At 40.8% G+C, this 19688-nt stretch overlaps 1 protein-coding gene across 1 annotated transcript; it reads right to left on the bottom strand.

Annotated features, from left to right (window-relative positions):
* Nucleotides 1-2427: 2427 nt before the first annotated feature.
* Nucleotides 2428-7347, bottom strand: LOC123769778 (collectin-12). The gene is made up of 3 exons (XM_045761027.2): nucleotides 7113-7347; nucleotides 5904-5917; nucleotides 2428-3262 (listed from the first exon to the last, which is right to left on the bottom strand). The coding sequence occupies exons 1-3, from the start codon at nucleotides 7234-7236 to the stop codon at nucleotides 2804-2806; spliced, it is 597 nt and encodes a 198-aa protein (XP_045616983.2). The 5' UTR covers nucleotides 7237-7347; the 3' UTR covers nucleotides 2428-2803.
* Nucleotides 7348-19688: the final 12341 nt, after the last annotated feature.

The raw sequence follows: 19688 nt of genomic DNA, 5'->3' as shown, positions 1-19688 counted from the left end.
GTTGAAGCTCCGCCTTCTTAGTTACAGTTTTGAGAAAATACCTTTCTTAAATCTTGGTTGAAACTTTAAATATATCTTGGTTGAAACTATAAGGCATAAGGCCTAATAGTTTCAACCAAGATATATTTAAAGAAAAAGATACATTTTTTGTATAAAAATTCTTATAACAAATTATGATACATGTGTAATAATGAATATAACAGTTCCCATAAGTGAATTGCCGGGCTGCCTATCCTGTGATGTTATCACTGCATTGGTGTTACCTGACAAGTACTTCCATCTAGTGGCAGAATTGAACACTAAGTAATGAGTGGGCGGGGCATCGCTTCATACAATACAACATTCTTTTGTAACAACTGTTAAGTCCTATAATATTATATTAATGCTAACAAAATATCATAATTTTAAACATAACTGTGAAGAGAAATCAGAGATAAAACAGTACGACATAAATAAGCAGGAACAAATTGTTAATGTTTCAGATAATATAATTAATTGGTCGCAGCTATCAGCTGATTCTTTCCTGTGATTGGCTGCCGAGGTAAGTGACGACATAGAGTTTCTACCAATGAAATGCGAGCGCGGGAATGCGACCTGTAACACAATAATTCGCCTTATGAGCTGCTGTTGGCTTGGTGATAGTGTTATTTTTTGCACCTAGATGGCAGCAGAAGTCTCGCTCGCTTCATCATTCTTCTAAAATATGGTGACTGGGCTTCAGAACAAACAGGTATGGTGCAATGCTTCGCCCTCTGATAGTGGAGTCTATTGGATTCTGTTTTAAGTATACACAGAAATATATCTTCATCGATGTATATGCATCAGTCCATTTATACTCACACCTAATTTAGGTTCAATGTTTTGCATTGAACATTGACACCTAATTTAGAACATTGAACCTAATTTAGGTTCAATGTTTTGCACCTTTGGTGAAATGTTTAAAATTAATCTTTTAAATATATCTGTTTAAGCCCTTTTGGCCGCCCACTGCTAGGTTAATATGGCGGGCTTCTGAAACCACTTTTCAGGAAGGCACTCCACCTAAACTTTGATGACAGTCAGGGGGAAGAAGTAACTCTACCAGTTAGACTTTTGACAGTAGGCAGATACAATGCAACAGAGGTAGCACTACCAGTATTTTTATTTACGTGCATTGCTGCCAGCGAATTAGTAGAGAAGATCCTATCTGATTTCATGAGAGATTCCGAAGTTCATCTAAGGAGCCAACCATAGGAACACTAACGCACACGCCTCACCGCGGCCACAAGCCCCAAAAGAACCCCAAATCTCACTTGGAAAGTCCCATAATGGAGAAAGATTGCCTCAACAATGCTCGAAAGTTCACCTGTTGAGAATAAAACCCGCCTCCTAGCAGTGAAAGCCCCTCTTTTCTAAGATTTTTAATTTCCTATACTCATCTCAGCCGTAGGAACTCACCTTAACCGCGACGCTCTTTATATTGGTCTAGCCCTTTGCCTTGCTGTCCCCCTCCTCACCGAACACAGGTGCATCTGTAAACGTGCATTGGCAGACCAATAAGACAACACACTGATATGTCATAAATCACACGACAAGATTGCAAGGCACAAATAAGTCAACGACATCATCAAGACAAAACGGCACTCAGAAGCGTCAAGATGGGGTCACCATGCGTCCCTAGAAGGATAGCAGGCTAGTGGCCCTGATACTACCTACTACTGTAGGTAGTACCTACAGAAGATAAGTACTACCTATGCCTCACATAGGCTAGTACCTACCTTCAACACAGGGCAATGGAAGAGGTAACGCTGTTTCTTCTATGAAACGCAGAAAGCCATCAAATACAGAGGTCTGACACATTGCTATAGTTTTGTTCTGATTTGCTTGGAAACCCTTTGTTTGTGCGGCAAATGTGCACTAGAGTTCCTGAAAGTACTGGGCCCACAGACTAATTAGGGTTACTAAAGACCAAAGAACGACAAGTTTCTTGTTGCATCTTCTCAGTGTCGCAGTTCAGAGGGGGAATTTCTGCTGTATCTTGGGCACGTGTCCATCGCAGGAAGAGCTCGAGGAGGTGTTAGATTTGTAATAGCTGTCAAGTTAGTTTGTGATATCCATTAATAGCTGTGAAGTTAGTTTGTGATATCCATTAATAGCTGTCAAGTTAATTTGTAATATCCATTAATAGCTGTCAAGTTAGTTTGTGATATCCATTAATAGCTGTCAAGTTAGTTTGTGATATCCATTAATAGCTGTCAAGTTAGTTTGTGATATCCATTAATAGCTGTGAAGTTAGTTTGTGATATCCATTAATAGCTGTCAAGTTTGTTTGTGATATCCATTAATAACTGTCAAGTAAGTTTGTGATATCCATTAATAGCTGTCAAGTAAGTTTGTGATATCCAATAATAGCTGTTAAGTTAGTTTGTGATATCCATTAACTATTCATTTTATTTTTTTATTTTTTTATTTTGCTTGTAATGGTAATAATGTTTGTATATTAGTGCTACACAATCCGCCAGTCCGAAATGCAAAATTAACCTCCCTCAAATAATTTGATATACAATAAAAGCACCATTTTTCAATTAATCAGTATCTCATATATTTAGTTAATGAAGTGGAAAATGTAGATACAAAATGATGTATTTAAGTTCAATTAATATCTAAAAGTTCCTAGACTTACACGTTCTTATGAACCTAGAACACCAACCCAGGAAACACAACCTAACCACAAATTTTGTAAAAGATTATAAAGTTATAGGAAAGTTGTGATAGTTCAAATAACGTTGTGGTTAAGTTGTGCGTTTGCCAGGTTAACAGATGTTTACTGTATAGTGGGATCAGGCGGGATTGTAAAGCCGGAGACGCCAGGTGGACCTGGAGGGCCTTGAGGACCTGGAAGCCCTTGGGAACCTTGAGGCCCTCGGAGACCTGGAGGGCCTTGGGGACCTGGAAGCCCTTGGGAACCTTGAGGTCCTCGGAGACCTGGAAGGCCTTCGGGACCCTGGGGACCTTCAGGACCACGAGGGCCTATTCTGCCTTCTCTCCCTGGCAACCCATTGCGACCTGCACTGCCCTTGGGACCCTCTTTGCCAGGGTCGCCTTTTAGACCAATTGGTCCGGATCGACCCGGAGCTCCTTTAGGTCCAACGAGACCTCGAGGGCCGGCTGGTCCTGGTTTTCCTGGTAGACCTGAGAGACCCAGTTGGCCAGGTGGCCCAGGCGGCCCGGGTGGCCCGGGTGGCCCGGGTGGCCCAGGAACGCATACCGGGTAGTGGTGATTCTGTCGAAGAAGAAGTAAGTAATTATCAAAAGAAAGGCACCAGACCGGGAAGGCTATGTAGCACCATCTGTTGAAGAAGAAAAGGGAGTCAAAAAATAAATTATATCTTTTGAAATAAATAAATTAACAAATAGTAACTTTTAAAGTAAAGGAATTAACAAATAATAACTTTTACAATAAATAAATAAATAAATAAATACATATTTTCTTATTCGATAGTGTAACGTGGACCCATTCATTTATTGCTGTTATTAATGCGAAAGTCAATATCTTCATTATTCGTTAAAAGTAGTTATGTTTTTAACAGTATTTGCATAACAGTGTTTACAAGACCAAACTTTAGCTCCTGGGACCCCCCCTTTTTTTACCTGCTATCGAAACTGTCTCGCTGGTTACACTAACTGGCCTTACACTGAAGAATTATTTCCTTACATCTCTGAGTCTTATCTCAGTGTCTAAGTCATCTTAAAAAATCATCGATACACCTGAGTATTTAGTATGTTTGGATCATATCCCGTCTGTTTATCTTTAAGTTCTGTGTTGTTAGGTTTAGTTTCTTTATCTTCGCAGTAAAAAGCTCTGTACTTTCTCAATTTTTTAACATTTTTTTCGAGGTGGGACTCCAGACTGGTGCTGCTTACTCCAGCATGGGTTAGACAGATGTTGTATATAGTGTTATGAACGCGTTCTTACATTAATGTCTCTATGTTGTAAATTAGTTATCTAAACATCTGCCGCTGATGTGATTATATTCATGTGTTTCACGCCCCTTGTTACTAGAGACAGCAACATCACCCCCCCCCCCCTCGTCACAAGCATTAGCAACAAGACTTCAGATGTTATTCATCAACTTTACTTTACCCCTTGAGGTTATCTTGAGGTTATCTTGAGATGATTTCGGGGCTTTTAGTGTCCCCGCGGCCCGGTCCAGGACCAGGCCTCCACCCCCAGGAAGCAGCCCGTGACAGCTGACTAACTCCCAGGTACCTATTTACTGCTAGGTAACAGAGGCATTCAGGGTGAAAGAAACTTTGCCCATTTGTTTCTGCCTCGTGCGGGAATCGAACCCGCGCCACAGAATTACGAGTCCTGCGCGCTATCTACCAGGCTACGAGGCCCCCTTGTTAAGATTTCTTTCTTACGTTTAGTCTCCATAATATTGAATGACCATCATGCACTTGAACGGACGACTCGCTATGTATTTGTTGAATATATGGCCTGCGTAGGGTCATACATGGCTTGTGTAGAGGTCATACATGGCCTGTGTAGGGATCATACATGGCCTGTGTAGGGGGTCATACATGGCCTATACATTGCATTACTGCTTAAAGATTTTCTCCCCATACATGTGTCAATATGCATATCTCATATGTATATAATTACGTAGTCGGGGACAGGAAGTCCCCGACAACGTGATTATGTGTAGTGTGTATTATTTGTGTATTGCTATGGTGCTGTGTTGTATGTGTAGTGTGTATTGTATGATAACATACAAGGATTATCTGTTATCACCATTACGGTGCGTAAGGTTCGCCCATCAGTCAACAACTAATCCAGACATGATAAAATAACTTGTTAATATGATTAACATGGCAAAAAATGAATATATTTTGAATAATAATACAAAAATCAAATATAACTGTTGCTCATCAATACCGCATTAATTAACTAAATTAAATTAATAATCAAATAGATTCACTGTTCATTAATAAATAACAAATCAAATCCATATATTACTAAGTATTTATAATCTTTTCGGTATAAGAGTGCTGTACTGTGATCCAGTTGCTCGTTTTAAACAAGGCAATTGAGGATTTAATGGCAGAGAATGTGATGCCTTATAACTACCTCTTGAGCTGGTCGTAGAGCAAACGATTCTCTAGATTGGCCACTACGTAAAAAATGCAACTGTTTAGCCTGACCAGAAATGCACGAACTCAGCAATCTACCTAAGCTGTTGAGACCGATACATTGCAAACGTAAATATTACGGGGGTTATATATTTTTTTATAATACGTCACATTTATAACATATTAGACGTTTCCCTACACAATATGGCTATAAGCATATCATGGAACACTGACGACAGTCCTGTGTCAGTGTGATAATCTGGCAGCCGTCGCCAAGGTCCAGCAGCGTCATACTGCCTCAGTGTTGTGAACTGGTCACAACAAGGCCATATTGAGTCAGTGTTGTTAACAGGTTATTGGATTTTTCCGAAATTCCAACAGGTCTGATGTCCCTCTATCGAATCAGGACCAGTTTATTCACCAGGCCAGTCACTATTCCTTCGCAAAAGATCAGTATATGCACCAGGTCCATATATGCACCAGGTTGAGTTACACACCTGCTCAGTATATATTCACCAGAACAATATACGCATCAGGTCAGTATTTGCACTAAATCAATATACACATCAGGCCAATATACGTACCAGGTCAACATACATATCAGATCAGCATTCGTACCAGGTCAGTAAATGCACCAGGTCAGTATACGTACCAGGTCAATATATGCACCAAGTCAGTATACGTACCAGGTCAATATATGCACCAAGTCAGTATACGTACCAGGGCAGACATTACACCACACCTCAAGGAGCGTGCTTCCATGACAACCAGAAACAAAGCCTCACACCTACCTGGAACCAGAACCCTGAAAATGAAGGAATAACATTAATATATAACTGTGTGCAGCCTGCGCACTGACCAAGCCAAGATTAAATTATTATAACAACAATAAAATGCCTAAAATTAGCTCTGATATACTTAAACATTGGCAGAAAAACCAGGTTTTCAAGAATGTACATTTGTCATACAGATTTAAGCAAAAAAGCGCAAAAACAAAGGTTTAGCTTAATTTTAATGACCGATGATGTAGTCGATATCGACTTTTCTTTTAATTTATTAATAGTTTGGAAATTGCAGGATGTTGCAATTGAAATTGTTTATATATATTTTTTTTCTTCAGTGTAGATATTGGGGAAGAATTCGCCTCTATGATCGACAACCTCAGAGTGAAGAGGAGAGAGGAGCTCTTGTCCCTCAGGTCGACAACTCCAAGGATAAATCCAACAGAGGCATAAAATATTACATTTTCCATACTTCCGACAAATTCCTTCCCAACCCTTCACAAAAATTCTAACCACCCCTGCAAATGCCTCAGCTAGTAGCCTCACATCGCACAAATCCCTATGTTACTCTTTTAGACCCAAATCATTATATTTCCCATCCTATAACGTCCCCCCTTCCCCAGCATTGTGATCTTCTCCCCTCCCCCTCAATGTTGTAATCCTCACTTCATCCCTCAATTCATCCTACACTCATCCCCCCAAAGTCAACCAACGCTCTAAATCTCTTGCAGACCCCATCAACTCTTTTCTTCATATGTAGATCCTACCCAAATACTCTCTAACACAGAGGCTTTCCAGGGAAGCAATGGACAAGGAAGTGAGAATTCATTAAAGAAAGGGAAACTTTAAGTAATGTACACAAAAACATATGCGATTGCTTACAGGGAAAAATGTATTCAGAGAAAAGACATGACCTTCCCGACCTGAAAGAAAACCCTGATGTAATTGCACTCATAGAAAGAAAACTGTCTGAAGTTAAAACAAACATAATGTTTCATCATGAGTTCCGTGCAGTTAGAAAGATGAGAAATAGACAGGAAGGCAGGGGATTGACACTCTTGATCAGAGCATTGTAAATTCGAGATCATAATAAACATAAAACATGAAAAAATACTATTCATGTGTGAGTATAATTAATATCAAAATATTCCCATTTCAGTAAGATGTTATCCAATACTCTGATATATTAATCATTTTGTTTAATAATCTGTACTTTACCTTGTGTGGCGTGGGTGACGAAGAGAACTATCAGCACAGCAGTCAGGAGCTGGGTGTGGAGACTCATCTGAAGAACGCGATCCCTACCAATACCCACAGAGCAAATTCTGGGGCACCAACCCATAAAATGCAATTTCAACCGCAACTGGAACGTTAACCAAAGCAGGAACGCCAAATATAGTCAGTACCAGCATAGACGAACCTCTCCCGCCAGTTGTTCACAACACACTACTTGTTATCTCTTCCGTTATAACTCAAGTGACATGTTTATCTTCGATAACCAATCACTTACGAATAGCAATCTTCGTCAGAAAAATCTGAACTTTTGTCACCTGGCCAGTAAGATAATACCAGGTGTGGGGTAAATGGGTTAGAGGTTCAAATTTCCGATCATTTACAAATCAGGACAGACAAGTTTTTTTTGCTTAATCCATTCCACTATGTCCCGACATGTGGCGTTATCCACTGTCTATCCGTCAGTGACCAGCCTTCATCTTCCGAGGCATTATCTTCTTCATCTACAGTTTGCAGTATTCTACTGTCTACCATCACACTGAACTATCCTCCCCCGATCTAATTAAACATTATTCTCTGTCTACCAATATAAACCTCCTATTGATCCAATGTCACCTATTTCCTGTCTACCGCCCCACTCTTCACTGGGACAACTTTCACAAAATTTGGCAACCCTCTCTAGTTTGTTACGCTATTCTGAAACTGAGATTTCATTGATGTTTCTTTGTAGAGAGAAAGTCTGATATACCAAGGACAGGCGTAGAAAGAACTAGCAAATAGGGCACCACAACACAGTAACAGAGATGACTTACAAAATCATTTCTGAAACTGCTTTTCTGATAAGTTTTTACCATTGAGATGTTCTTCAGGGAGTTGTGCAGTATATGTGTGTGTGTGTTGTAATTATCTAAGAGACAATGGTAACTAGTCAAATGAATTACTTTTTTCCTTTTCATGTTTTATGAATGTGTGTATAATGAAGTCTCACTTCTTTGTTCTGTACATAGGCTGAGAGGTTTCCAATACCTTAACTCATGGTAAACCTTAATCTACGTGGTTTTCCCTGGAACACAATCCGCCAATCAGTTTACAACCAGGTCCCAAATTACCGCTGGGTGAAGAGGGGTGAACAGTAATGGAGCGATATTCAGTGGAATCTCCCACTGATAAAGTGATAAAGATTAAGGCACCCAAAATGTGGCACGGGTATGAATAGCCCGTAATTTACCCTGTACTGGGCTCGAACCAGGATGATATAGCTGGTGAGGTGTGGGGGATAGCGTGCCACCACTGAGCTGCAACCCATTATCCAAACAATAGTTCGTTAATCCAGCCACCTCTTTCTTGTTTATGATTAAAAACACACTGAATACGAAACTCAACTAATTACATTCAACATTGTTTTTCAAACATTGCTTCGCCTTCTTTCTTTTTTGATCGTACACGCTTCATCTGCATGCGGCAAATGCAAATAATTGTCAACAGAAAATATGTATCTCACCAAACCTGAGCCTAACTATGCACAAATTCTCATATATAATCAAATTAACTTCTCAGAAAAAGTCCTATTTTGGACACACATTATGTTAAAATTGATAAATGCGGCTATGAGGTCGGCCGCTGCTTGGACGAGCATTATCTGAGGAGAGAGTTGCTATACTGCGTATTGATCTTTCACAGCCATAAAAATATTAATTTCAAGGGTCTTAAGAAAATTAAAGAAGGTAGCGAATGAGCTCAATACTGCTTCATCAGGTCCTTTGTGGTAAAAATGTGTTGCATTTATATTTTAGAAAGGTAATTTTCCGCTATTCACGAACTGAATGAGAGATCTTGGAAGTAGCACTTTAAAGTGTGTCTGACAACTTTTGTCACCGAAGATTACTTCGTGGATCGTGATGATGAGTTATTGGCAAGCCAAGAGGTAATTCAGTGGTAAACAAGAGGAACCAGAAGCCTCACTGGACAATGTTCAGCAGGAAGATTGGAGGACTTGGTCGAAAATGTGATCGCTCATGAAGTGAAGACTGTCGTCGTTGGGGAAGAGTCCTCCTGAGCGGGCCAAACTATGTCGTGCTCCTGATGCTGTCAAGTGATAAAGGCTCTCACTAAACCAGTAGATCGTGGTGCTTAGCAGAAGGTATACGTCGCGTACTGTGGTAACACCAGATGATATACCTGTTAGAGGGTAGGTCACCACAACTGCTGTCCTTAGCAGTCTGCTCAAGAGGTTATCAAGCACCTTACTCACAGACTGACTATAGTCCGCCACAGAACAAGTATGTTTCGAAAGCCCTCATACTTCGACGAGGACTCCGAAGATCCTGGAGTGAGTGTGGAGAGTTCGAACCCCGCTTTGTACAGCGTCCTCAGTGTCACTGGCCTTTTGTTAGTGAAGGAGCAGCCATCTGGAGGGTACCAGGTAGCTCGGAAGAGATTATTTCCCTTGGTCATCCTGATGGGCATTGTAGCTAGGACCACCACCGAAGCCATTATCATTGCATGGAAGAGTTCCTACGATTCAGCGATTACGGCCACCACTATCATTGTGGGCGGGGGGTATGTCCTCGCTAACCTGATGTTGATAGTGGGGAAAAGGAACGCAACATGTCGCTTTTTCTCAGCTCTCGACAAGACTTCGAAACCCACGAAGATCTGGAAAACAATCGTGTCCGCTCTAGTCTACTGCGTCTACTGCACCGGGTATTGGCAGGGGGACAGGTGGCTGTACCAGCTTGACAATAGCACACCATACCGTCCATCGATGTTAATTTTTTCGTGTGTAATCTCAGGTGTATGTGCAATTCTGGACCTCCACGCGGCATCTCTTATTGGCGCCATAACCGAAGCCTATTCAAGTGCAATCAGAGACCTTCGATGCGGCCATTTTAGCCAGGAAGAGCAGTGGGATCTGAGGGTCCTACGGGTTCGAGGATACCGTAACCGAAGGATTCGGGACTCCGGACGCCACCACCACCACCAGGATGCGAAGACTGTGAACGACAAGCATGACAGGTCGGTCCGAGATATGACCATGGGAAATCAGGTAAATTCCGTTTATTCGATTTTTATATTATCATTGTAATTATTATTATCATTCTTGGTTTTACTGCTGCTATTATTATTATTATTATTATTATTATTATTATTATTATTATTATTATTATTATTATTATTATTATTATTATTATAATTATTATTATTATTATTATTATTATTATTTATTATTATTATTATTATTATTATTATTATTATTATTATTATTATTATTATTATTATTATTATTATTATTATTATTATTTATTATGATAAAAGCCCATTGTTGTTAAAATCATACTCAGACCTTGATAAAGCACTCAAGAGAGTGCGAAAGACTTGGTGTATCTCAAATCTTTACATAGAATACATAAAATACACAAGTGTGAGTTTTAATCCCATGTTATAATGTCTGTGAGAAGAAATTACCATCACTTAATATTTTTATTATTATTATTACTTTGTTTATATTACTTATTAGTTTGGTTGTTGCAAAAAAAAAAAACTGCTTTTTCTGTTCGATAATATGTAGCTGTTTGTGTCTGCAGAATCGAGCTATTAGCTCCTGGTCCCCGCCTTTCTAACCAATCTATTTGTCCTTTATTATATCTACTACATATATTTCTCTCTAACACACACATACACATCCTTTTCTAACCAGCCCGTAGCAGCTGTGTAACTCCCAGGTACCTATTTATTGCTAGGTGAACAAGTGCATCAGGGTGAAAGAAACTCAGCACAATTGCTAGGTGAACAGGTACATCAGGGTGATAGAAACTCAGCACAATTGTGTGTGTACAAACAATTGAAGCTCAGCACAAACTCCACGTGTGTCACTGTCGACATGACTTTCCTTATACTAACAAGATCAGTGTGTTTACCCCCCTACAGCCAATGTTAATGTTCCCCCGTACATCATCCTGTGATGCATGGGAGAAGGGTGGCCAAAGTTCCCATGGTAATATTGTGTATCATCCCACAGTGGATGGGATTAGGGTGGGCCAACCCACGTCCCATTAACCCGGGGGAGGTGATAGCCAGTGCCGAACACCTCACTTATCTCCTTGAACTCTTCAACCAGGTGAGGCCTTGATAGCGGCTTGATCATTGGTAGATATTGAGATATGTTGTTAGGGATACGCTATAATATATATGTTATCTCTCTCTCTCTCTCTCTCTCTCTCTCTCTCTCTCTCTCTCTCTCTCTCTCTCTCTCTCTCTCTCTCTCTCTCTCTCTCTCTCTCTCTCTCTCTCTCTCTCTCTCTCTCTCTCTCTCTCTCTCTCTCTCTCTCTCTCTCTCTCTCTCTCTCTCTCTCTCTCTCTCTCTCTCTCTCTCTCTCTCTCTCTATCACTTCAGACTACATGACAATTACTCAGGATTGCTATAGTAGTCTATATATACATATATATATATATATATATATATATATATATATATATATATATATATATATATATATATATATATATATATATATTGTATACGACGTTCCACGTGTATTTAGACTGGCGAGAATGCTTAGCGTCAGACTATACGACGCTCGAAGGTTTGTATAGCTGCCACGTGTGTATTGTTGTATACAGCTACCTGCCACCCCAATTGTTAAAATTTAGACTATTTAGAGCTCTATTGAACAGGATTAGTTACAGATAAATGTACACAGTAAATGGTTTTCGTGGGCTGAGTGGTGCATGTAATCAGCCTGTTCGCTACTTAGCATAGCGTACAAATTTCGGTGCTTCTAGTGAGACTAAAAGTGTCGTAATACTGACGCTGTATGGGACTAATAGGCAGCCCGCCAAACACACACCGAAACTACGACGTTGGTACAACGTTCGAACAAGTTTTCACACCTCCTAACCTGTTATAACAACCAATATAGCAAGTTGTATCAACGTTCTAATACGTCATAAACACGTTCAGCCAAGATGTAACAACTTTATTACAAGTTGTAACAAGCGGAAAATAGAGACAGTTTAGGTTTGTGTTTCCAGGGAGGTCAGACGGGCAGCTTAGTTTCGTGTACTTCTGGCTAAGAGGAAAGCTGCTTTATATTTGATGTTTAACTAATTTTACAAACAGTAGTGAACCACTTTGACGGTGTTGATGCGTTGTGCATGCTTGCAGGCCTTCTCCATGCGCTGTGCTTGCTTGCAGGTCTTCTCCATGCGCTGTGCTTGCTTGCAGGCCTTCTCCATGCGCTGTGTTTGCTTGCAGGCCTTCTCCATGCGCTGTGCTTGCTTGTAGGCCTTCTCCATACGATGTGCTTGCTTGCAGGTCTTCTCCATGCGCTGTGCTTGCTTGCAGGCCTTCTCCATGCGCTGTGCTTGCTTGCAGGCCTTCTCCATGCGCTGTGCTTGCTTGCAGGCCTTCTCCATGCGCTGTGCTTGCTTGCAGGCCTTCTCCATGCGCTGTGCTTGCTTGCAGGCCTTCTCCATGCGCTGTGCTTGCTTGCAGGCCTTCTCCATGCGTCTGCTGGTGCGTTGTGCGGTGACCTGGGTGATGAGTCTGAGTCTGATGTATTACTTCACCACACATACTGGCGACGCAGTCGTCTCTCTCGTCATTTTCTGCTTCATCGTCGATGAGCTCCTCCGCTTCTACTGGATGTGCTACCGGGCCGACCTCCTCCAGCAGGCGGTGAGTGGGAACAAGCGGCGTGCCACAAGGACTACACAAGTTCCCCATCTCAAGTTGATACACAAGAGAAGATAAGTTAAAAAAAAAAGAACTTTACTCCCATTTTCTATGTCCTAATTTTAAAAAATTTCGAATAGTATTTTTACGGATAGACTGATTGGAATATCATAATGGTATTTTTACTAATATTATTGCTGAGGGAACTCACTTTCAGTCGCAACCTGTCCCAGTCGATGAGAAAATCTTTTCGAGCAAGACGAGGATCGAACCAGCGTCCTGGGTAATCATAGATGCACAACTTAACCCATTGATCGTGATAAAATCACACTGTATTAAAATAGTAATGATTTCCTCCCTCCCTCAGCACCTCGCCCTGGAGGACACCGTCTGGGAGCTGTACCAGCGACTGGACACCTCCCAGCGCCCTCTACTGGCAGCCCTGGCTTCCCGCCTCAACTCCCGCCGAGCCGTCGTCAGCGTCGGGGGCTTAGGAGTGCTGGGGCGACGCCTTCTTCTCTCCTTCGTCAACCTCTCCTGCACCTACACCGCCATCCTCTACCAGTACCGCCCCAATATACTCGACGTACCTGATAATACCACCCTTACTAGCCTCTAGAATGATTGAGGCACAATAGGCTGCGTCCTCGCCTCACAGCCGAGGTGTCCCTGGTTCAATCCTCCGGTAGGATAGAAACGATTGAGTCCGGTTTCTTTCTCGTAATGGCTAATGGTACCCGGGAGCTAAGCAATTGTTGTGGGGTTGCTTTCTATGGCAGGTCAGGAGTTGGCCTGGCGAAGAGCTCGATATGTCTAAATACAGGCTTCCTGTCCTCTGCTATGAGAACTGTTAGATTTTATCAGCACCTGTCTTCATACTGAAGGGTTGATGAGGGATTATAAATAAATATAATACTGCTGCAAATGTATATCAATTAAAAATAATTAAGGAAATTAATGGTTTAATTGCTGAATATGATGACAGACACCAACGATTTCAATATATAGGCAATACAACAACATCGGTTTCAAGGTCCTCACCAATTCACAAACAGGAAGTTCCCATCAGAGAACACATAATATCTACACAACCCGATAATCTCCAGAGATATCCTGACAAATCCCTCTGAAATAATCGACTTCGACAGTGGAAGATTAGACATTAGCAAAGCAATGCATATCAAACCAACTATCAACGGCCAGCTAACACTTAACATAAATTCCTCTGTCTTTGGGGCTAGGAACATGCAGGATATATATATATATATATATATATATATATATATATATATATATATATATATATATATATATATATATATATATATATATATTGTCCAGTCACCATGAGAACATAGGAAGTAAGGAGGCTGTAGTAGGCCTATTAGCCCACTACAGCCTCCTTACTTCACTTCACTCTGGGTTATATATTCAATTGATCCAGCTAAACTGTATTCACCTCTGCTCTGCCTTTGAAAATGTTGACTGGATCAATGAAATGCGGACTTGTAGCCGGACTTAGTGTTCAGCCACAAAGAAACTGTAAAAGAAACTTTGGAGAGTTAACTTTTCAGTTTTCTTCTCAAGTGAAGACCATAATAAATATGGAGAAGATTCGTGCTAGAATCATTAATATCACCCTTTCTGTCATATTCTGTAACATATGTCTATAAGAAAGACTGCTACCAAAGTATACTACTACTATATTAATGTTTTGTATATATATATATATATATATATATATATATATATATATATATATATATATATATATATATATATATATTGTTCTCTTCCCACCGCAGCTGTGCACCAACGCCCATTTTGTCTGTCGAATACATCACTGCACCCTGTTCATCTTGGCAATTATACCAGAGCATGCGTCACCACAGCATGTTATCTTCCATACACACATATGCACTCTATCATCTCTCAATTACCCCCTTCCTGTATATTTGTATCTCTGCACACGTATGAGCTAGAAACAGTATGATCCCCTTAGGACAAATATTTCCTATAGTGCTCAGGTGACATCTGCAGCGGCCCCGTCAGGTGTTTAACCTTCCCCGGGGCATCGCACCTGTACGTGCTGTGGGTGTTTGTGTATCCGCTACAGGTGTTGAGTGATGCTGGCAAGGTATTAATTTTCCTCCGCCACGTCAGCCTGGGTTGTTGCTACGGGCGACATGACTTGGTGTAGATGAGGGCGGGGCATGATAGTCTAAGGTGCCTCTGTTGATCTCGCTATTTACAGCAGATTTTGTGGTGACTTTGGTTCTGTAATTGTTGAGGTCAGAGGTCAATCAAATCGGGCCCACCTTGTGCATATTGAAGTCATGTAAAGATATACCAGCGTAAAATATTTGTCAGACTTTTGTGGCATACAATTAACATACAACATGGCATACAAGATGATTCAAAGTTTTGTAGTGGGATGAGAGGCTTAGCTAGATAAGGAGGGTTCTTCTAAGGTTTCTTTCTAGGCAGAATTCATTCTCACTCAGTTTGATTAGCTTATAGGTACCATACACAGAGATCACAGTGTGTTATGGCTCTTCACTTTTCATTACCACCAAGAAAAAGCTGATGGCAGTTTTATATTCAGTTATGTTCATGTAATGAAGCAGGTGCTTACCTGTACCTGTGGTTTACCCGTACTCGGTTCCAAGAGTTCTAGTCCCCAAGCCCTGAAGACTGTATATAGGTTGAAAACTACCGATGCTTCTCCTTACTCAGCTATGCAGGCATCCCCAACATGAGTAATTAACTCGTATTATAACTATCAAGACTCACCCACAAACTTTAACCTGAGAAAATCTTTAACGAAAGAACCTCCTATTGTGTGCCGCACATCTCCCGGTTCCACTCTCCTCCCTCTCATGTTGCTCTTCTACACTTTTTGAGGCCATGGAATGCCTCGAACTCGCGACCTGGTGATCCCCCAGACGCCTGCCTTAACTGACTCGGCCACGGTCGTATCAAAGTTGATCAACCCCGACATCTACTGAGCTCTCTGGGAGGTTCTGGAGGCCCCAAACCGGGGCCCCCAACCAGGATTTTACAGCCAACCCGACCACACTGGGACCTACAGTAATGGCGTTCACACTCTTACGCCAACAGTCAAATCGCATTGAAATCGCAATATTATTGAGATGAAGTGTATACAAGTTAGCTGGAGCAAGTGAAGACACAACCAAGGATGAGGAGGTGTGGCATGGGCCTACAGATCTCACACCCCATGCTTTACTTTACCTATGATTTTTCCAGTAATAATTCCACGGTAATTACACGCCATATTTCATAACCGACTCTAATTAAGACTGAAAATGGGGTCTAGGGGTGTTTATAATTGTTAATATTTCTTAAGGCCTTTAACTTAGGCCTACTCCGACCAGTCAATAACGGTCTCGTACCAGACCATTTCCCGTGAATTTGGGTGAGACTAGCCCCTAACCTCTAACCTCCATCTCTAGACAGAAAGAAAGACAGACATTCTCTCTTAGAGCTACAGGTAAGTAGCTCTAAGAAATGGAAAGTACATCTTCATTATTATATATATATATATATATATATATATATATATATATATATATATATATATATATATATATATATATATATGTATGTATGTGTGTGTGTGTGTGTGTGTATGTGTGTGTGTGTGTGTGTGTGTGTGTGTGTGTGTGTGTGTGTGTGTGTGTGTGTGTGTGTGTGTGTGTGTGTGTGTGTGTGTGTGTGTGTATGTGTGTGTGTGTGTGTGTGTGTGTAAATCACGAATAATTGAACACGTGATTAAAAGTGTGAAAATGTGAAAATGTCTGACCACGAGGAAAATGAAACAGGAAATTCCTGAACTACTTTCGTATTAATCAATACATCTTCAGAAGAATGAATAATACAAGTCAGTGGTAGATATATAGAGAGGAATGAGGTAAAGTCGGGTGAAGAAATATTGTCTTGGGATCACCAATATTGGAGGAAACTGCAAAAGACTCATTAGCCAATACATGTGAGTTCCAGGAAGCAACAAGGCCAAGCAGATATTATTGAGATAACTGTATATTAATACTCCTATTCAACTAGTTTTTAGTTAATAAATTAAAAACGGATCCAAATTGTATAAACCAATACTAATGTCCACATTGAATGGATTTGTGATTTGAATTAATACAGATTTAATAGTGTTTCTGTTGAAAATGATTTTATAATTAGTTATTGAAGAAGACCTCTCCCAATCAATTTGTTGAAATTTTTCTATATTATTACATCTATATTACAAAGATGGTAATAAATTCTATATAGGTCAAATATCCAAAGATTTGAAATTCAGAATGCCTCAGGGGAGGTTTAAAGATCCAGCTGGGCAACAAGTAAGTGCCTCTGGAATACTTCAGAGGCACTGAAGTATATATTTACCTTTTTAATTCACGAACACCTGAATTAATGAACACCAAAAATGAACACCTTCATTTTTAATGGTGGCTCGGTAGGTAGAGCTGCGGCCTATGGTTTATGTGGTCTGCGGTTCGAGACTCCGATTGTCACGGTGAATGAAATATTTATATTTTTTGGGGAAAAACAGGTGCAGGTCAACCCTTTGCATCATTTTTTTTTTCATATATATACGTAAAGAGATCAATAACGCTCAACTATTAAATGAAAATCGACCCCATTTGAGAAAGGTGAAATATTGAAGCAATATATTTCAGCTTTCAAATGTGGTGTGTGTATATATATATATATATATATATATATATATATATATATATATATATATATATATATATATATATATATATATATATATATATATATATATATATATATATATATATATACCGCTGTAACCAAGCTAGTGTCTATATGTATGCATGGAGGTTGGAGAGAGCGGTAATCATCACAGGTGAAGAACAAAGTGTTCTGTCACTTCTGTTGAGATGAATAATGTCTGTATATGTTTGGCCTCGACGACCCCCGCCCGACCCCCTCTTCGGTTTCCACCTGCCACTGACACACCCGCCACGTCGCTACCTCCTGTTACACTTGTGCTGTATTGTGTAGTGTGTGTGTGTGTGTGTGTGTGTGTGTGTGTGTGTGTGTGTGTGTGTGTGTGTGTGTGTGTGTGTGTGTGTGTGTGTGTGTGTGTGTGTGTGTGTGTGTGTGGTGTGTGTGTGTGTGTGTGTATTCACCTAGTTGTATTCACCTAGTTGGCTTGCGGGGGTTGAGCTCTGCTCTTTCGGCCCGTCTCTCAACTGTCAATCAATCAACTGTTACTAACTACTATTTTTTTCACACACACACACACACACACACACACACACACACACACACACACACACACACACACACACACACACACACACACACACACACACACAGGGAGCAGCCCGTAACAGCTGTCTATCTCCCAGGTACCTATTTACTGTTAGGTAACAGTGGCATCAGGGGTGAAAGAAAGTCTGCCCATTGTTTCTCGCCTGAGCCGGGAATCGAACCCGGGCCACAGGATTACGTGTCCAGCGTGCTATCCACACAGCCACCGGCGTGCTTGTGTGTATGTGAGTGTGTGTAGTCAGTCTGTGAACTAGCCTATTTGTGCCTGCGGGATCGAGCACTGGGTCTTGGATCCCGCCTTTCTAGCGGCCGGTTGTTTAAAGCAGTGACTCCTGTCCTTTATCTCTATCATATTTAGTATTAAAAGTATGAATATTGTTTGCTCTTCATAGTTGTGAAAATTAACTATCAACGTGCTTCTTTAGTTCATTTCATTTACTCACTATTCTCACGCTAAAAGAAAACTTTCTAATATCTCTATGACTTACCTGAGTTTGCAGCTTCCACCTATGTCCCCGTGTCATGTTAGTATTCCGTGTGAACATTTCGTCTATTTCCATTTTGTAAATCTCCCGATGTATTTTATATGTTGCTATCATATCTTCCCGCTCCCATCTTTGTTTCTAGCGTAGTCAGGTTCAGTTCCTTCAGACGCTCATCATATCCCATTCTTCGTAACTTTGGGACGAGCCTCGTCGGAAATTTCTAAATCTTTTCCAACCGTAATGTGTTTCTTCAAGTGGGGTCTCCATGATGGGGATGCACACTTGAAGACTGATCTTACGAAGGCAGTGTAAAGTGCTCTAAATGCATCCTTACTTGGGTTTCTGAATGACGTTTTAACTTTTGCCAGTATAGTGTACGCTGCTGTCGTTATCCGATTTATATGTGCCTCGGGAGTTAGATTTGGTGTTACGTCCTCTCCCAGGTACCTTTCTCGAATCGTCACGGATAGGTAGTTTCCCTTCATTGTGTACTGACCATTTGGTCTCCTGTCACCTAGTCCCATTTCCATAACCTTACACTTGCACGTGTTGAACTAAAGTAGCCATTTATCTTATCTTCTCTGCAGCTTGATCAAGTCCTCTTGGAGGATCCTACAATCCTCATCTGGCACAATTCATCTCGTTAACTTCGTGTCACCCGCGAGCATCGACATATAGAAGTCGACTCCTGTATACATGTCGTTCACTTATATAAGAAATAGAACTGGTCCCAGCACCGATCCTTGCGGTACTTCACTCGTTACGGTTCACCAGTCTCACGTCTCGCCCCTGACTGTTATTCTCTGGCTCCTGCCAGTTAAGTAATTCCTTACCTAAGTAGTTAGGGTTTTTCCGCTTACTCCAGTCTGCCTGTCAAGCTTGAATAGGTATCTCCTGTGCAGTACTGTATCAAAGGCTTTTCGGCTGTCCTGAAAAATACAGTCTGCCCTGCTTTCTCTGTCCTGCTTTATTCTTGTGTGTGTGTGTGTGTGTGTGTGTGTGTGTGTGTGTGTGTGTGTGTGTGTGTGTGTGTGTGTGTGTGTGTGTGTGTGTGTGTGTGTGTGTGTG

The sequence above is a fragment of the Procambarus clarkii genome, chromosome 45, assembly GCF_040958095.1.
Source record: "Procambarus clarkii isolate CNS0578487 chromosome 45, FALCON_Pclarkii_2.0, whole genome shotgun sequence".
NCBI classification, from domain to species: Eukaryota; Metazoa; Arthropoda; class Malacostraca; order Decapoda; family Cambaridae; genus Procambarus; species Procambarus clarkii.
The sequence above is the reverse complement of the archived record's forward strand: the minus strand, read 5'-3'. Positions and strand labels throughout refer to the sequence as shown.

What these genes read in the sequence shown, in the direction of transcription:
- LOC123769778 (XM_045761027.2), bottom strand. Translation starts at nt 7,236, where the DNA reads ATGGGTTGGTGCCCCAGAATTTGCTCTGTGGGTATTGGTAGGGATCGC.